Consider the following 19,477-nt stretch of genomic DNA (forward strand, 5'->3'; position numbering starts at 1 on the left):
ATGTGGAGTCATCAACACGGTCCATGTGCAGTGTGGATCCACCACGGTAACGTATCTGCAGCGCAGCGGCTGGTTATTTGGATCTGATCATCTCTTTGCAGACAGGCAAGAAGAGCGCAGCAAGAAATATTCATTCATTTTGTGTGGATAGATTAAAAGGTACTGTTCTTCTTTGATTTTAGCAAAACAGAACAAAGCACAGCAACTGCCAATAACATAACAATCACAGGTTTCAGAGTAGCAGCCGTGTTAGTCTGTATTCGCAAAAAGAAAAGGAGTACTTGTGGCACCTTAGAGACTAACCAGTTTATTTGAGCAAATAAATTGGTTAGTCTCTAAGGTGTAACAATCACAAACTCTTGTAATGTACAGTATACCAACAATATGTAATTTAATTTCTTGAAGCATTCTTTTCCACAGGTTCTTATATTTAAAGTGTAGTAACACCAGTTAATTGCTGGTGTGTATTTAGACAACCCTTTCTCAGTGGTTAACCCTACAAAGAACTCACCCAGAGGACACCCCAGAAGGGACCAATCATGTAAATTATTTGTTAACTGAGATTTTTAGGCAAAACTTCTTTGTACAAGGAATACAAATATAATTATAAAGTTAGGAGTACTCATAATAGCGAAATATATATTATAGCCAGTAGGCCTTCAGGTTTCCAGAGCAGCACAAGTCAAACATGGCCAGTAGCTAAGTGTGAAAATGTGCAGTTGAAGATAACCAGTTTAAGTAACACTTCATCATAAAGATGTTTTATTTTCCACTCATATGAACGCTGCTGGTATTTTTGCTCACTGCACTGCTCATTAATAAAACCAGGGGGTAGCCGTTCCTCACGTTAAGCAGCACTTATTTGCAGAAGAGATCCCATTGTGCTCACACTTGCAAGTGTTCCCCTGGGGAAGAGGGTTGAAGAAGGCACAAGTGGCTTGTTGCATTGCTGAATGGAAGGTGCACAGATACCAGGGTGACAGGAAGGCTACAAGAACCTGAATAGACTAAGCTACACAGGTGAGCAAGTACTTTTCAGTTTAATTCAGATTTGTAATATTTGACTTTGTGTCAGCATAAACTAGATGAAGTAGTAATTTTATACAGGAGTTCACATATTTAGTCAGAATGTGGACCACTTCTTATGAGAGAACTGGTGACCCACATCCCTGGCACTATCCCCATTACAAGCCCATTCTCTAGAGAAATTACAATACTTGATGAATCTGTACATTACAATTAATGCTCTTCAAAATCAAGAAAGCCTCCTTTCCCAAACCAAATTCCACTATTTCATTTTCCTCTTCATTGAATCTCCCCAGCACCTTCCTCCCCACCAAGCCACCCCTCTCTTCCTATTTGCCCCATTCAATCATTCATCTTAATCATTCAGGTCTAGATCTTCAAAGGGAGTTAGGTGCTTAATTCCCTTTCATTTCAAGGGACTGGGAGCTAGGTGCCTAAATAGCTTTGAAGATCTGGGCCTGAGTCCTTTGCCTCACTTGAACCTGACCAGTACTCAGTCTAACATAAACTAAGAGGTGTGTGTGTGGCTAACCCTAGAACAAGGAGCCTTCCCTGCTACTCAGACCCTATATGGAATCCCAGTCTCTTGGATCAATCCCTCTGCTCTGGAGTGTAACTGCACCTTGGTCTAGATGGCCCAAGACTCCAGGTTCAAGTGTCTGACCATCACTGGAGCAGACACTTCTCAATGTATTACTTCTAATTGATTAAAGGAGTGGGGGAAAGCTATTCAACAGAAATGACAGAGACCCATGTATTAGAACTACAGTACTAAGACGCCAGGCTCCTTCAGATCTCTGTTCGGAACTGCAGTGTGCTCCCAGCCATTTTCCTCTCATAATCTTCATTGAATCTCTCATTCTGGGCCACAGTAAAGTGATTCTTCCAGTCTCCAGCAATCCCTGAAACAAAAAAAGAGAATGAAAGAGCAAAGCCCTTGCTGAAGCAAAAGAACTCCCGATGTTGGAAAATGAAATAGTATCAAGAAAATATTAATGGTCTAAATTCTACACTCAGTTACATGCTTTTCTCTAGCTCAGGGGTTCTCAAACGGGGGGTCATGACCCCTCAGGGGGTTGCAAAGTTTTTACGTAGGGGGTTGAAGCTATCAGCCTCCACCCCCAAACCCTGCTTCACCTCCATCATTTATAATAGTGTTAAATATTTAAAATGTGTTTTTAATGTATAACTGTGTGTGGGGGGGGTCACACATAGGCTTGCTATGTGAAAGGGATCACCAACACAAAAGTTTGAGAACCTCGGCATCAAGCTCCAATAAACTTGTGGGGGTGTAACTGAGGCCAGAATTTGAACCTAGATTTATTAAGTAAATACATTTTTCATGCACCACTAACAAAAGTGTAGTTAATTAAAGTGAGTGTTAGACAAAAACTCAATGAGGGCCAGATCCTTCACAGTGCTGAGCACCCCCCACCTTCCACTAGCTGCTATATGCAAGAAGAGCTAGTCTGCCTAACACTTTGAGCACCTTTTCCATATACTGAGGACAAAAGGCATCAAGAAAAATGCTGGCATCCAGGATAGCTGGTTGATAAAAATAGCAGACTTTGAAAAAAAATGTTTTGGTAGCAATTAGCTTTTAACTGGAATTTAGTCACTGAAAAATTGGTGAACTGAAATATTGTATTGATCAATTTTCTAATGGTTTGTTGAAGCGCTGGGTGGATGCCAGAGAAAGCAAGCCAGCTAACCAGATCCTGCATTCCATATTGATTGTTTTAAACATAGTTTTAGTATGGAAATTATTCCCTCTCGCCTATATTATATTAGTAAACATGTTTATTACAGTAGTGTCCAGGGAAGAGCAAAACTGGGCTAGGCACTGTACACACAGAGTAATAAACAGTTCTGGTCCCAAACAGCTCACACAGTATTATTCTGTCTTGTGGCAGTGCTCTGGCTTTGCCTTAGGGGGTCCTGTGCTTCTAGGTGGTTAGGGCTTGCCTCCAAGGTTTGCTGTGAGCCTCGGTGTAGCCTCTCTCCCCTCCTAGAGGCAAGGGTTACAGCATACTGATCCACCATCATCAGCCAGTCAATGGGTTTGGTGTAAGAGCCCTCTTTAGTCCCTGTCTTCCTACTCAGGGAGCATTTTTGTAGAGGTGTGGGAAGGGTTGGGGGGAACCCACACCCACCCTCTTCTCTGGGTTCCAGTCCAGGGACCCTAATGGCACCAGCAACAGGTAGTTTTCCTATACTACCGGAGCTATAACCCTTACCTGGGTTACTTCCCCAAACAGCCCCTCCTAGCACCTCCCTCCCCTTGGTACCTGACCACGCTTCTTCTCCCGGGTCTTCTTTCTCCCAGTCTTTCCACAACACACCTTCTTACTCCCAGCTGTTACCAGTCAGTGTCTCTGAAGGAGCTTCTTTTTAAACTAGTCCCAGGTGGTTCTAAATGGACTTCAGGTGATCTGATTAGCCTGTTTCCCTTGATTGTTTCAAATTGGTTCCAGGTGTCTTATGGAGTCTGCCTGACTTCATGGCTTCTAGCACCTTCCTGACCGCTCTGGGGCACTCCCTGTCCCGGTCACTCAGGGAACAGAAAACTATTCATCCAGTGTGTTTTCCTTCTACCAAACTCCTGCATTGAACTGGTCTGGGTCTGTCACAGTCTGTACTCCAGCCTTTGATTCTATTTTTATTTTTCTCAGTTGTCTCCTATGGTCAACATGCTGCTTTGCTTTTCTTTTTCTAGTGAATGTGAGGCATGGCAAAGATATCTTATGGAGATGTGGGGATTTAGGGCCAAATTTTGAAAGAGCGTAGCTCCCATTTAGGCACTGGAAAAAAGTGGCCAGATTTTCAGAAGTCTTTAACAGGCGACAGCTCCCGTTGTTCTCAGTGGGAGCCGCTGGATGCTCGGCACTTCTGAAAAATCCAGTCACTTCGTTTTGATGTTTAACGAGCTGAACTCTTGAAAATCTGGCTCTACAGCCCCCATTTCGTCAAAGATCAAGTTCTAAAGAGGTAGCAGCAGCAGAGTGCAGGCTTGTGCAATGACACTCCGCTCTGTTCTTTGGGTGACTACTTCTAGGGGTGAGAGTGTAGTTCAGTCTCCATGCCCACTCAGTCCTTGGCCTCTTTCATGAGACTGGGATTGCTAATTAGTGTCTTATGTCACGGCATCTGTGAGATATAAACACCGGTCCACTAGAAATGGTACCACCAACCTGTTTTACACAAGCCACTGAAAAGCCATCAGATATAAACATGACCACCTTTCTGGGTAGCTTACAAAGGAAAACCGGATGAAAAAGTATCTTCCTGTTACAACTGAGGAGAAGAAAAATGGTTGCTAGTGCCTGTGTGAATCCTTACCTTTACGCATGAAAGGGGAGATGCTTTGATCCATTATATCACTTGGGGTCATCTTATAATTTGTGGTGAGATTCTCTTTCATCATTTCAAATGAAGTGTGATAGACGATCCTGTCCAGAACCTCCTCCTTCAGATCCTTCCCCAGGAACTGCATCACCTTGCGAATTTCACGCTTTGGATCCTACAGAAAGACAAGTGGCACTTCAGATGGTGTGCGATGGGAAAGTCGCCACCACCATGTAACGCAGTGAAAGTCTAGAACTTTTATGAGGTGCCAACAACCTTAGTTGTTCCACTGTATCAAAATAATATCCAGCAATCCAGCAATACATTTCATCAACCTTGCCCCCAATTCTTACCCCCCTTCCCAAAATAAAAAGGAGATTAATAGCCAAAAAATCTCCTTCTTTGTCTCCCTCCCTAGCATTAGCACATTGCACAGTCAACCGTAATTCTGGCACTGCCTAACTTTTGAGTACTTGACTTTGCAACCCAAATAATGTTATTTTAACATAGTTTTTTTGGGGGGTGTAATGTGTTTAGAGAGAGAGAGACCAAGACTGGTCTGTAACTCACCAGTCCCATTGCTTTATTTAGAAAGTGATGCAGACAGCCACTCTGGAGGGACCCTAATTCCAGCCACATCTTCCCCAGCCAGTCACAGAATTCTTAGGGCCGTATCCGCAGCTGCTCTAAATTGCTGCAGCCCTACTGGCTACACGAGTGGAACTATGCTGATTTGTGGACCTGGCCCTTACTCTCAGACTTCACTTCCTCTTCCACAATACGTGGATGCTAAACTTCACGATAACCCAGCTCCAAATATTAGCCCATATTACTGTTAATTGGGAAGGTAGTGACTAATTCCATTTCATATAGTTCAAAGCTAGAGTTGGGATGTTTTACCAAATCTCTCTGGTATGGAAATCATCCAAGATCAGGCTCTCATGCGATTTCTGGTACTGCTGGGTTGGAAATACACACTTCCTCTCCCAGCTAAAACCAGGAATTCCAGAGTGAAATTAAAGGGAACAGGAGCAACGGCTCTCTTTCAAATCCCCATCTAAAGTTCAGTTTGGGTCTGAGCGAGGGGTTACGTCACTTCTAGACTAGATCCCCCATCTTTAATAACATGCTTCCCTAACTTTCCCCTCCTCTTCCTGCCTCTACATCAGCATTTTTAAATGAGAGTTAAAAGTCTCTAAAGAAAGCAGCCCTCTTTCGGTGCTTGCTCTTCAAGAGATGCACTCCCATAAGGCTGCACTCTGGCATGGGCAAGAGGCTTTAGGAAAGCAGAATGGCCCGGTGGTTAGGGCACTAGCTTGGGACTCAGGACACCTGGATTCAGTTCCTTGTTCTGCCACACACTTCCTGTGTGACCCTGAGCAAGTCACTTAACCTCTCTATGCCTCAGTTCCCCATCTGTAAAAATGGGGATAATAGCACCCAACCTCCCTCACAGGGGGTGTTATGAGGATAAATCCATTTGATATCATGAGGCGCTCATAATAAATCTAAACACAGTTCTAGATAAGGGAGAATAAGTGGGGAAGGAGGGAGGCTCACAGCTCAGGGGTAGTATTAGCACCAACCAAAGCATTTAAAGAGTCACAGTCTGGCCCTTTTACTCATGGTGGACTGCACTACCCTAGCGAGACACATTCTCTTCCGGACAGCCAGACTGATCTTCAGATGGACATTGCACAGTAGGGTAAGGCATTGAACAGGTGTCAGATTTGTTGCCTCCATCCTGGTGAGTGTGGAGTGGCCCCTAAAGTGGTTACTTGTTCCCCTCTCACCTCTTTCATGTCCTCATAGAACAAGTATAATATGGGATGGTCCTTTCTCTTCTCCCACCAGCCTTTCACATGGTCATACCAGGAACCATACGCAGCTAAAAGAGGAAAAGGTATACAAATACTCTTAGTGACATGAGCGTGTCAGGTCACTGGGGCTCATGTTATCTTTTGGCTGAATGCCGCTGAAATGCATTGTGTGTGCAGTTACTATGACATCATGTGAAAATCGGGTACCTGGGCACAAACCACCAGGTATGGCTATATGCAAACACTAGGTCAAATTCTTTGCCCCTTTGGTCCCACTGGCAGGTTAGAATCCTCAACTATTATTATATGTGACTGGAGCAGAAACTAGATATTACCTGACTCTTATAGAAATGCAGCTTAGGGCCAGATCCCAGCTGGCACTGGCATACTTTCAATGAAGTCAATGGCCTGATCCCCAGCTGGTGTAAATCAGCGTGGCGTCATTAAAGTAAATGGGCCAGATCCTTAGCTAGTGTAAATTAGCCATAGCTCCATTGAAGTCAATGCATCTATGCTGATTTATCCTGCTGAGGATCTGGCCCTATATTATAGTTATATAAGGTCTGGGCCAGTGGACCCACTGCTGTGCAGATTCCCCAACCACTGCTCCCTCTGAAGGGGAGCATAGATGCAGTGGAGGCTACTCAAACTGTCCGGTCTAATAGGAAAGTTCCCTCCCTCAGTTCTCACTGCATTTCCTAGTACTCATAGAGTACACTGAAAGGCACAGCATCTAAGTTTCCCACTGAGAGGCAGAACCTGGCCTGGATAAATTCACCTGCAGTTGCAAGTCTCTTTTCCTTTATGCTTCAAGCAGCATCAATTTAAAACCCCAGGAACATGAATTGCTAACAGATGTCAATCTCACCTCTGCCTGCCATGTACTTCTCAATGTATTGCTCCCAAGTGCCAGGGTCTGGATGCAGCTGGTTCATCAGGTCAAAATGGTAGAAAGAGACAGCTACATCTTTGGCATTTCGGGCAACATAGATCACCTGTGGCAGGAAGAAGAGAAGAATCCATGTTGCCTTGGTGACCTTGAGTTCTGAGTGGCTCTAGACTTGGATTTTCAGAGGTGCCTAAGGGAGTTGGGTGCCTAATTTCGTTAGGCTTCTTTCAAAACCCCAGCCCTACTGCAGGGGATCCAAATTGTGGCTCAAGGGCCAAATTAAAGCTGAGGGATTGAAAGCACCCCGGGACACTGTGGTCTGAGAGTAGAGCACCATGGACTGGGCTTGGGAATAGAAGCTACAGGAGCACTAATCCTGGTTCTGACACTAGCTTTTCCACTGACACTTTCTGTGGTCTTGGGTCGATCTCTCTGTTTCTCAGTTTCCCCATCTGTAAAAATGGGGAAAACAACAACACACATTTCTGCCAGTGTAACCCAGTGCACAGACCCCGCAGAGATGGAAATTCTGGCGGTACTAGAACTCCACCAGGGGAACAACTGGCAGGCAGCACAACCACCGAAGGGAGTGGTGTTTGCCAAGGAGGGATTGTGACCAGGATGCCTGGGGGATTAGTTAATTCACTGCATCCCCCGGGGGCCTCCCTGTGGGCCTCAGTCACAGGTTAAACCAGCCTACCTCTGAAGGAAGGAAACAATGCAATCCCGGTCTGCCCTGCCTTGGGTCGCATCCTCCTACTCCCCTGGGTGCAGCAGTCAATGGGTCTGCTCCCATGTGCATTGAGACATAGCTCTTCATATAGTGGCAAAATACATCATGTCCGGCAGGGCCAACATGGCTACTGAGAAGTGAGCTGGATTGTATTCTGGCTCTCACACCATCAGGCGGAATTGTTAGTTGAGTTGTAATTGTAAGACCACATTTACCCCTCAGTTATGTGTGGGTAACCTCATTGAAGACAATGGAGATTGCCCAGGAAGAAGTATTTTAAGACAATGGGTGTTGCACAGATGTTGGTGATGTTGGCAGAATTTGCTTTCCAGGATCTTTGTTACTGATGATGATGTATGAGCCAGAAAGAACCTAGTCTGTTTGTCAGATCCCAGGGTGAGCCTGCAAAGCTGACGGCTGGAAAAACATCTTACTCAACACTGAGTGAATGTTATCTAAAGGCATTGGAATCCCGTGAGGCCAATTTTAACGGGAACTGGACATCCTGATCCCTTAGGGATCTTTGAAAATCTCAGCCTAAATATGAATCCAAACTTGCATCCCAATGTTGTAAATGTAAAGCTGCAAAACTGCTACTCTAGGTAGCTATCAGCATGGAAACTCACCAGATAAATCTCTTTCCACGGGAGAAAAGAGTCAGCGGGTAAAAATGAGGGAGAGGAACCTGGCAAAGGGTGGGACTAGCATGAGTATTCTGTGTGCTCAAGGCACATGATACTTCCCCCATCAACCTATTGTCCAGAAGGTCTGAGTTCCCAGCTCCTGGTTACCTTGCAGCCATTTTCCCAGAAGGACTTTGGAAGGAGCTGGACTGGGAGGTGGGTTTTCACTAAACGAGGAGATGGCTTCTTGGCTAATTGCTCTGTACCTGGTAAGCAAAGGTTCAAAGGGATCATTGATGCTGATAGAGAAAGCATTAACGGTAACATTTCCAAAAGCACCCAAGTCTCACTGAAAGGAACCGAACCCAGATCTCCTGAGTCTTAGGCCAGTGCTCTATCCACAATCCCTTCTTTCCTCTCCTGAGCTGCAAGCCAGCCGCACTGAATCACTGACTGTTTTGTCTCTAGTCACCCAACACTAGTGCTACATTTACCTGGTGACATCTTCCCAGGGACAGCAAATTCCAACATGGGCACTTTGTTGAAAATTGCATCTCGCTTGCATTTATCAGGATCTCCATCATTCAGAATCATGTCCACAATTTCACTCACCCATGTAGTGCCTGGAAACAAGACGAGAGAAGAAAAATCCAGTCAAGAACCAGGTTTATCCACCAAGGAACAGTCAAGCAAGAACCTCATCCACTGTTCGTCCAGCCAAGACAACAGCACTTACGGTATTCAGCCTATTCATTTAGGATCTTCAATATTCTAGCTCAGTGGTTCTCAACTGTGGGTCGCGACCCCATCTTAATGGGGTCACCGGGGCTGGCTTAGACTTGCTGAGACCCAGGTTCAAAGCTGAATCCTGAGCCCCATCATCTGACCCCCTGCCTGGGGCTGAAGCCCTTGGGCTTTGGCTATGGGTCCCTCCCCCACCCGAGGCAGTGGGGCTCAGGATTTGGCTTTGGCCCCCCAACCTAGGGCGGCAGGGCTCAGGAGGACTCAGGCTTCGGTCCTCCCTCCTGGGGTCATGTAGCAATTTTTGTTGTCAGAAGGGGGGGTTGCAGTGCAATGAAGTTAGAGAACTCCTGTTCTAGCTACATCTCTTCTACTCTCCTGAGGCTGAGTAGCAATGGAATATCATTAATCTGTAGCCAAACATTACAGTTTGCCAGCATTGTCAAAGACAGTTACTGATGGCAAGCGGCCCACTTCAGAGCTCTTTTTGTAGAAGGTCTGCAACCCCTTGCAACCACACCCATTTTCAGGGATGGTGTGAGGCCTCTCCTAGGCCAACACAATTGCTAGTTGATTTTCCATTGTTATGTTTTTGATGAACATCATCACTGTGCTGAGCAGCTGCCTACAAGACACAGGAAAAGACACAGTTGCAACCCCAAGGAGAGTTTACCATATATATAATACATGGTCCACTCTGGCCTAGCCCAGCTAATGTGGGACAAGAGAGATGATGTTGCCCCTTCTCCCATCCCAACACCTTAATTTCCCCCTCTTCTAACTCCTGCCGGCTTCCCTATGAGCCCGTGCAGCAGAGCTGCTTGTGCTACAAACCTCCAAGCTACACCATATAGTCACAGCAAGGTTTGCTGATTGTGACTGGTTCCTTGCTGGAATGGCAGGTGACCTCTGTTTGGAAAGATGAATCAGTATTTTAAACTCTGAACCCTTCTGGTTCACAGCCATTTAAACCATCCTCACCGGAATGGAGAAAATCCAGACCTTTAATACCATCTCTTCTGAGCCTGCTGCTTTGTTTATGATTAAAGTAAAATATACGAACCACTCAAAATCAACCAACCAATTCAAGGGCCAGATTCTGCTGTCATTGCTCACATTTAATATTACTTCACTCTGGGAGCTATCCCTGGCATTAAAGTGCTAATCAGCATGAGTGAAGGTGACAGAAACTGCTGCAAAAACAAGTTTAAAAAAAAAGAAGACATTATCGGTCAGATGACAAATGAACTGCCTGAGATAGGTCAGAATTCACCGCTCCCTGGAACCAAAGACCTTTTGCCAGTCAAGTGATCCATGGGTGCCCCAATTTCCCTCTTCTTCTATAGCACCTGGGTTCTAAGCGCTGCATTGCGGTGATCACATCGGTCTCCCTCCTTAATCAACCAGAACAACTCAAAGCCCTGGTCTACACTAGGAGTTGAGGTCGAATTTAGCAGCGTTAAATCGATTTATCCCTCCACCCGTCCACACGACAAAGCCCTTTTTTTCGACTTAAAGGGCTCTTAAAATCGATTTCCTTACTCCACCCCCGACAAGGGGATTAGTGCTTAAATCGGCCTTGCCAGGTTGAATTTGGGATACTGTGGACGCAATTAGACGGCATTGGCCTCCGGGAGCTATCCCAGAGTGCTCTATTGTGACCTCTCTGGACAGCACTCTCAACTCAAGATGCACTGGCCAGGTAGACAGGAAAAGGCCCGCAAACTTTTGAATTTCAGTTTCCTGTTTGCATGGTCACCTGCAGCTTGCCACGCTGGCCAGAGCTCATCAGCAGAGGTGACCATGATGGAGTCCCAGAATCGCAAAAGAGCTCCAGCATGGACCGAATGGGAGGTATGGGATCTGATCGCTGTATGGGGAGAGGAATCCGTGCTATCAGAACTCTGTTCCAGTTTTTGAAATGCCAAAACATTTGTCAAAATCTCCCAGGGCATGAAGGACAGAGGCCATAACAGGGACCTGAAGCAGTGCCTCATGAAACTTAAGGAGCTGAGGCAAGCCTACCAGAAAACCAGAGAGGCAAACAGCCGCTCCGGGTCAGAGCCCCAAACATGCCGCTTCTAGGATGAGCTGCATGCCATTTTAGGGGGTTCAGCCACTGCTACCCCAGCCATGTTGTTTGACTCCTTCAGTGGAGATGGAGGCAACACAGAAGCAGGTTTTGGGGACGAGGAAGATGATGATGATGAAGTTGTAGATAGCTCACAGCAAGCAAGCAGAGAAACTGGTTTTCCCGACAGCCAGGAACTGTTTCTCACCCTGGACCAGGAGCTAGTACCCCCCAAACCCACCCAAGGCTGCCTCCCGGACCCGCCAGGCGGAGAAGGGACCTCTGGTGAGTGTACCTTTTAAAATACTATACATGGTTTAAAAGCAAGCATGTTTAATGATTAATTTGCCCTGGCATTTGTGGCTCTCCTGGATGTACTCCCAAAGCCTTTGCAAAAGGTTTCTGGGGAGGGCAGCCTTATTCTGTCGACCATGGTAGGACACTTTACCACACCAGGCCAGTAGCACGAACTCGGGAATCATTGTAGAACAAAGCATTGCAGTGTATGTTTGCTGGCGTTCAAACAACATCCATTCTTTATCTCTCTGTGTTATCCTCAGGAGAGTGATATCATTCATGGTCACCTGGTTGAAACAGGGTGTTTTTCTTAAGGGGACATTTAGAGGTGCCCGTTCCTGCTGGGCTGTTTGCCTGTGGCTGAGCAGAAATGTTCCCCGCTGTTAGCCACGGGGAAGGGTGAGGGGTGAGGGGCTAGCCACGTGGTAGGGGGAGGCAAAGTGCGACCTTGGAATGAAAGCACATGTGCTGTGTATGTAATATTAACAGTAAGGTCTACCATGAAAGAGTGTACCCATTGTTCTATAAAATGTGTCTTTTTAAATACCACTGTCCCTTTTTTTTTCTCTACCAGCTGCACGTGTTCCAAGGATCACAGGATCTTCTCCTTCCCAGAGGCTAGTGAAGATTAGAAGGCAAAAAAAATGCACTCACGATGAAACGTTCTCTGAGCTCATGCTGTCCTCCCACACTGACAGAGCACAGACGAATGCATGGAAGCAGACAATGTCAGAGTGCAGGAAAGCACAAAATGACCAGGAGGAGAGGTGGCGGGCTGAAGAGAGTAAGTGGCGGGCTGAAGAGAGGGCTGAAGCTGAAAGGTGGCGGCAGCGTGATGAGAGGAGGCAGGATTCAAGGCTGAGGCTGCTGGAGGATCAAACTAATGCGCTCCTGCATATGGTTAAGCTGCAGGAAAGGCAGCAGTAGCACAGACCACCACTACAGTCCCTGTGTAACCAACCGCCCTCCTCCCCAAGTTCCATAGCCTCCTCATCCAGACGCCGAAGAACGCGGTGGGGGGACTCCGGACACGCAGCCACTCCACCCCAGAGGATTGCCCAAGAAACAGAAGGCTGGCATTCAATAAGTTTTAAACTTTTAAACTTTTAAAGTGTGTGTGTCCTTGTCCTTCCCTCCTCCACCACCCCTCCTGGTGCTTCTCTCCTCCACCACCCCTCCCAGGCTACCTTGGCAGTTATCCCCCTATTTGTGTGATGAATTAATAAAGAATGCATGAATGTGAAGCAACAATGACTTTATTGCCTCTGCAAGTGGTGATCGAAGGGAGGAGGGGAGGGTGCTTAGCTTACAGGGAAGTAGAGTGAACCAAGGGGCTGGGGGTTTCATCAAAGAGAAACAAACAGAACTTTCACACCGTAGCCTGGCCAGTCATGAAACTGGTCTCCAAAACTTCTGTGATGCGCACCGCGCCCTCCTGTGCTCTTCTAACCGCCCTGGTGTCAGGCTGCACGTAACCAGCAGCCAGGCGATTTGCCTCAACCTCCCACCCCGCCATAAATGTCTCCCCCTTACTCTCACAGATATTGTGGAGCGCCCAGCAAGCAGTAATAACAGTGGGAATATTGGTTTTGCTGAGGTCTAACCGAGTCAGTAAACTGCACAAGTGTGCTTTTAAATGTCCAAAGGCACATTCTACCACCATTCTGCACTTGCTCAGCCTGTAGTTGAACAGCTCCTGACTACTGTCCAGGCTGCCTGTGTACGGCTTCATGAGCCATGGCATTAAGGGGTAGGCTGGGTCCCCAAGGGTAACTATAAGCATTTCAACATCCCCAATGGTTATTTTCTGGCTTGGAAATAAAGTCCCTTCCTGCAGCTTTTGAAACAGACCGGAGTTCCTGAAGATGCGAGCGTCATGTACCTTTCCCGGCCATCCCACGTTGATGTTGGTGAAACGTCCCTTGTGATCCACCAGAGCTTGCAGCACTATTGAAAAGTACCCCTTGCGGTTTATGTACGTGCCGGCTTGGTGCTCCGGTGCCAAGATAGGGATATGGGTTCCATCTATGGCCCCACCACAGTTAGGGAATCCCATTGCAGCAAAGCCATCCACTATGACCTGCACATTTCCCAGGGTCACTACCCTTGATATCAGCATTGGCTACTTGCATTGCATTGGCTACTTGCATCACAGCAGCCCCCACAGTAGATTTGCCCACTCCAAATTGATTCCCGACTGACCGGTAGCTGTCTGGCATTGCAAGCTTCCACAGGGCTATTGCCTCTCGCTTCTCAACTGTGAGGGCTGCTCTCATCTTGGTATTCTTGTACCTCAGGGCAGGGGAAAGCAAGTCACAAAGTTCCATGAAAGTGCCCTTACGCATACGAAATTTTTGCAGCCATTGGGAATCGTCCCAGACCTGCAACACTATGCGGTCCCACCAGTCTGTGCTTGTTTCCCAGGCCCAGAATCGGCGTTCTACCGCATGAACCTGCCCCATTAGCACCATGATGCCCGCATTGCCAGGGCCCGTGCTGTGAGAGAAGTCTGTGTCTATGTCCTCATCACTCGTCACCGCGCTGACGTCGCCTACTCGCCCGGTATCGCTTTGCCGGGTTCTGGTGCTGCATATACTGCTGGATAATGCGTGTGATGTTTAATGTGCTCCTAATTGCCAAAGTGATCTGAGCGGGTTCCATGCTTGCCGTGGTATGGCGTCTGCACAGAAAAAAGGCACGGAACGATTGTCTGCTGTTGCCCTGACGGAGGGAGGGGTGACTGACGACATGGCTTACAGGGTTGGCTTACAGGGAATTAAAATCAACAAAGGGGGTGGCTTTATATCAAGGAGAAACAAAAACAACTGTCACACAGAATGGCCCCCTCAAGGATTGAACTCAAAACCCTGGGTTTAGCAGGCCAATGCTCAACCCACTAAGCTATCCCTCCCTCTTGTATTTCAGGCAGGACTTCACGGAGGGAGGGAAGGAGGGGGGAGCAAATGAGTACAAAACAAATCTGGTCTATTTCTTGTTTTGATCCACTCCATCTATCTTTTACATCTTTGGCTGGCAGCAGACAGTGCAGAAGGACTGCTAGCCATCCTCATCTCCTGCCTGCCCTGCAAAAGATGGTACAATAGGACTGCTAGCCATCTATATTTCCTGCCTGCTCACCATAAGATGGTACAATAGGACTGCCTGCAGGACTAAAGAGAGTGACCTGGTCGAGTCACTCCTAATGTAGTCCCTGCACCCATGTCTGCCCAGCCGCTTCTGACCGACGTGGCCAGGAGCACCTCGGACATGACGAGGACGGCTACCAGTCCTGTTGTACCGTCTGCTGCCACACGGCAATGGGTTGCTGCTGCTGTGTGGCAATGCAGTACCGCGTCTGCCAGCACCCAGGAGACATACGGTGACAGTGAGCTGAGCGGGCTCCATGCTTGCCGTGGTATGACGTCTGCACAGGTAACTCAGGAAAAAAGGTGCGAAACGATTGTCTGCCGTTGCTTTCACAGAGGGAAGGAAGGAAGGCCTGATGACATGTACCCAGAACCACCAGCGACAATGTTTTTTGCCCCATCAGGCATTGGGATCTCAACCCAGAATTCCAATGGGCAGCGGAGACTGCAGGAACTGTGGGATAGCTCCCCACAGTGCAACACTCTGGAAGTCGACGCTAGCCTCGGTACTGTGGAAGCACTCCGCCGAGTTAATGCACTTAATGCACTTAGAGCATTTTGTGTGGGGACACACACAATCGACTATTTAAAAAAGATTTCTAAAAAACCGACTTCTATAAATTCGACCTCATTTCATAGTGTAGACATACCCAAAGTATGCTGGGACCTGACCTTAGTGACTCCACAAAGTCTCCAGCCCCTTACAACCCAGATAGTGTTATACTGGAAACATTAATACATTAATAAATCAACCTAACTTTATAGTGTAGACCAGGCCTGAGTCTCCAGACTAGCAAGGCACATCCCCAAACACTAGGACAGCCCAAGAAAATACTAAGTTAAGTTTGTCCCTTTACATTGTGGGGGAGAGGAAATGCTCATCCGTCTCCCTGTGACTGCATGGTGCCTGGGTATGCTTGAGGCCATAGAAAGGTCATTTCAGAAAGGAACAAACCCCAGCCCAGAAGGGTTTGGCATTCAATTTGATGGAATCATTTCCAATGAGCGGAATGCAGGCTGGGAGCTGTGAAATGCTGGAAAGTCTCCTTGGCATTCTTGCTCATTAATGTTAGCAACAGCTGTGAATCAGTGGAGCTGCTTTGCTTTCACAAGGGGAGTATGATGGGGCTTGAAGGGACCCCCCTACGTTTCCAGGACCATAGGGCATGGCTCAGTGTGGCTCCTAATCCAGAAAGCCATGAAAACTCACCAGATTTGGGGTACGTGGCTATCACGATGTCATCTGGCTTACTCTGGAAGTTTTCGATCCTTTCCCAGTTGTATGAAAACGCGCAGACCATTGGAATGTCATGGACTAGCCTCCAGTCCTGCCGAAGGTAATCTGGTGAAGCCATGCTGAGGGGGAGAGTTCAGCAGAGTATAACTGGCAGGACAGAAGATGGGAGAGCAGCTGGACAGGAATCTCATTTATGTTCCCAGTGCTCTCAGACACTCAGTTGAGCATGGCAGGATATTTCTTTTTTTGCAGCAGCTGGCCTGTCCCTTTCCAGCTGTTTAATAGCGCATGCCCTTGGCTATGTTTCCATTAAAAACTGAGGCAGCAAAGGAATTTCTGATGAGCACAAACCGTACCACGTTTCACAACATTAGATAACAGACAGCAGCATGCTTCGAAAGAGTTCATTGCTCAGCTTTCTAACCTACTGACTCCTTTGTCAGTATAGTGGGGTGGAGATGGAGGGTCTGCAGAAGTCTTATGTTCAGGCTCTCTCAGATCTCACCCAGAAAAAGCAAACAGTTTTTATTACCTAAAAGAATAAAGGACCTTGATCCTCAATGCCAAGAAAATTGCTTTTAAAGGCTGGAGAGATGCAAAGGAACAAATATTTCTAGTAGGCCAGACCCATGCATTGTTTTCCCGCTGTACGTGATGGATGGGGACTCAGGAGACCTGGAGTCTGTTCTCAGCTATACCTTGTCCTTGGACAAGCCACATAATCTCTCTGTGCCTCAGTTCCCTATCTGCAAAGTGGAGATGATGATAGTCCCTTTCTCACATGCTTTCTCTATATAGACTCTTTGGGGCAGAGGCTGACTTTCTACATGTTTGTCGAGCGCCTAGCACAATGGAGCCTTAAATTTAATCAAGGTCTCTAGCAGCTACCATAATAAAAATAATACAAAAAGGGGGGACCTTTTGTCGTAATAATCAAGGTGGGCCGTTTCCAGCAGTTGACAAGAACCTGTGAGGAACAGTGGCGGGAGGGGGGGTATAAACATGGCGAAATAGTTTTACTTTGTGTAATGACACATCCACTCCCAGTCTTTATTCAAGCATAAGTTAACTGTATCCAGTTTGCAAATTAATTCCAATTCAGCAGTCTCTCGTTGGAGTCTGTTTTTGAAGTTTTTTCTGTTGAAGAATTGCCACTTTTAGGTCTGTAATCGATTCCCTCCACCCCCGCTCTCCTGCTGGTAATAGCTCACCTTACCTGATCACTCTTGTTACAGTCTGTATGGTAACACCCATTGTTTCATGTACTCTGTGTATATAAAATCTCCCACTGTATTTTCCACTGCATGCATCCGATGAAATGAGCTGTAGCTCACGAAAGCTTATGCTCAAATAAATTTGTTAGTCTCTAAGGTGCCACAAGTACTCCTTTTCTTTTTGCTGATACAGACTAACACGGCTGCTACTCTGAAACTTTAAGCAGTAAGGAAAATGACGGACAGTGTCAACTCTCATTACCCTTCATGAACCCTCTTCATTCCCACCAACACACAAGGCAGGAGAGGAAAGTTTAGTTTTGTCTCTTCAGACCTTATTTTCCTCTGAAAAAAGCAAATGAAGAATATTTTAGTTGCTGCTCAGAAATGGTCACATTTTAGAAGCTGCTGAGCAAAGGAATTTTACAGAAAGGCAAATAAAGATGCTGTAAACTAGCAAATAATTTACCATTGTGAGTCTTAAAGTCATATGTAAATCACCAAACAATTCATAATCCTGCCCCTCTCTCCTTTTACAAAATCTAAGCTTGGAGTCTGCATCACTGACCATTTCTGCAGTCCCAGACTAAAATGAGTCATGTTTTGAAGCCCTAATAAAAGTATAGATCCATTTTATAATTGTGCATCCAGCCTTACCTTTCCCCAGTGCACACAGCTCCTCTTCCCAGGTCTTAGATGGAGAAATCACAAGACTGTGCATTGAACATTCCGGTCTGGAGAGTTTGCAGTGTCAAATCCTCCTAAAAATGCCCAGGTTTCTTCCTGGATGTGTATACCACCAGTCCTAGACAGGCTGCTCTGCCTGGCTGTTTGCTCAGACAACGGAACAGACAGACAAACTCCTGACAGTAACAGGCCAAAGAGTTGAAGTCTGAGTTTACCTTTCTCCTCTGGCAGTGCTGCTCTTGTGGGGAGAAGGAAAGGCTGTATGTGAACTAGCATGATCTTTACATGGATATTGTGAAAGGATTGGGGCGGGCTCATTGCGCTGGCAAGAACATAAAAAGCTCTCAGGAACTGCAGCCAAGGAAAACAAAACGTCCCAGTTCTATGAACAGTGTCTCTGAGAGGGAGGGGCTTGGGAGTGAGAGATAAGCTCAGCGGAAGGCCAGGGAGGAATACCTTCAACTTGCTGAGAGGCTCCAAAATGAGGCCAATTGGAAAAGGCAGGAGGCCAGGGTCACCATGTCCCCTGGGCTATTCCAAGAGCAGTGAGGAATGCCGGTGTTTCTTCTGGGTCAAGGTCATATTCAGGAGCAGGTGATGCACATGGCAGCTTGGAGTGCCAGGCTTGAGGGGCGCTGGGCTCAGGATGCTGGGAAAATAGAATGTTTGAAGTGGAATGTTTCAGGTATTCCGTATGTGACTTCATTTTTAACTAACCTCCTAAAATGTTTCTGGATCTTTGTAGAATTTCAGAGAATCTTCCAGACTTTCTCAAAACCACATTTTCCTTGAACCTCCTAGACTGTTATCAGCCATGCCCCCAGGGGAAGATAAGGGTTGGGGCCTCGCCAGTCAGTCAGTGAGATATGAGAATGAAGTGAAGTGAAGTGAAGCGAGAGCCCAGCTGCAATATTGTGAAAGTGTACTTGTGTTTTAAGAGTTGAAGAGTGTAAGTAGCAACTAATAAAGGGCATATTTTATGAGACACCAGAGATATCTATCGAACCCCTATCTACGCAACTATATAGAAGAAATACTGTTACTTCTCTTGTCGTGTATAATATGTAATGTTTGATGACTTTTTAAGACTTTTGCTGTTCCTAATGCTGTCTGTTTTTCCCCATAGAAAATAAAAGATGTTCCTAAAAAAGCCTTCAGGAGTTCAGGATTGGGCTCAGTATTGCAGCAAGGTGCAAATGTGATGGGAAAATAGGCGCCGACTCCATGGGTGCTCTGGGGCTGGAGCACCCATGGGGAAAAATTATCGGGTGCTCCGCAGCCACTGGCAGCCAAGCTCCCCGCTCCTCGCCTACTTCTCCCCCCTCCGAGCGTGCCGCGTCCCCAGCCCCCTGTCCATCCCAGCACTTCCCGCCCACCCCCCACGGCGCCTAACAGCTGTTTGAGGGCGCTTAGGACTTTCCATGAGGGAGTGGGAGGAGCTGGGACACGGCGCGCTCAGGGGAGGAGGCGGAGAAGAGGTAGAGCGGGGGTGGGGACTTGGGAGAAGGAGTGGAATGGGGGTGGGGCAAGGGTGGGAAGAGGTGGGACAGGGGCGGGGCAGGTGTCGAGCACCCATAGGGAAGAGGGGAAGTCGACGCCTATGGATGGGAAAATATCTGAAACAGAACATAGACCAGGCTTTAGGCAG

General features: G+C 46.9%; 1 protein-coding gene across 3 annotated transcripts; it reads right to left on the reverse strand.

Annotated features, from left to right (window-relative positions):
* Positions 1-1,021: 1,021 nt before the first annotated feature.
* On the reverse strand, positions 1,022-18,140 carry LOC102946819 (sulfotransferase family cytosolic 1B member 1). 3 transcript variants are annotated; one of them, XM_007070983.4, is made up of 8 exons: positions 18,045-18,140; positions 15,902-16,047; positions 8,931-9,059; positions 8,605-8,702; positions 7,060-7,186; positions 6,165-6,259; positions 4,366-4,546; positions 1,022-1,928 (listed from the first exon to the last, which is right to left on the reverse strand). In XM_007070983.4, exons 2-8 carry the CDS (start codon positions 16,044-16,046, stop codon positions 1,816-1,818), a joined length of 888 nt encoding a protein of 295 aa, XP_007071045.2. In that variant the 5' UTR covers position 16,047; positions 18,045-18,140; the 3' UTR covers positions 1,022-1,815. The 3 variants fall into 3 exon arrangements, with proteins under 3 accessions (XP_007071045.2, XP_037752535.1, XP_027688954.2); XM_037896607.2 differs by having other exon boundaries at positions 15,902-16,075; positions 17,800-18,120; XM_027833153.3 differs by having other exon boundaries at positions 15,902-16,019; positions 17,800-18,119.
* Positions 18,141-19,477: the final 1,337 nt, after the last annotated feature.

Source organism: Chelonia mydas, chromosome 4 (assembly GCF_015237465.2).
Source record: "Chelonia mydas isolate rCheMyd1 chromosome 4, rCheMyd1.pri.v2, whole genome shotgun sequence".
In the NCBI taxonomy this organism is placed as follows: Eukaryota; Metazoa; Chordata; order Testudines; family Cheloniidae; genus Chelonia; species Chelonia mydas.

Coding starts and splice junctions, on each gene's coding strand:
- LOC102946819 (XM_007070983.4), bottom strand. CDS start 16,046: ATGGCTTCACCAGATTACCTTCGGCAGGACTGGAGGCTAGTCCATGAC. Junction 9,060..15,901: donor AGCCACGTACCCCAAATCTG/GTGAGTTTTCAT, acceptor TCTTGTTTCCAG/GCACTACATGGGTGAGTGAA. Junction 7,187..8,604: donor TCTGGGAAAATGGCTGCAAG/GTAACCAGGAGC, acceptor TTCCTGCCACAG/GTGATCTATGTTGCCCGAAA.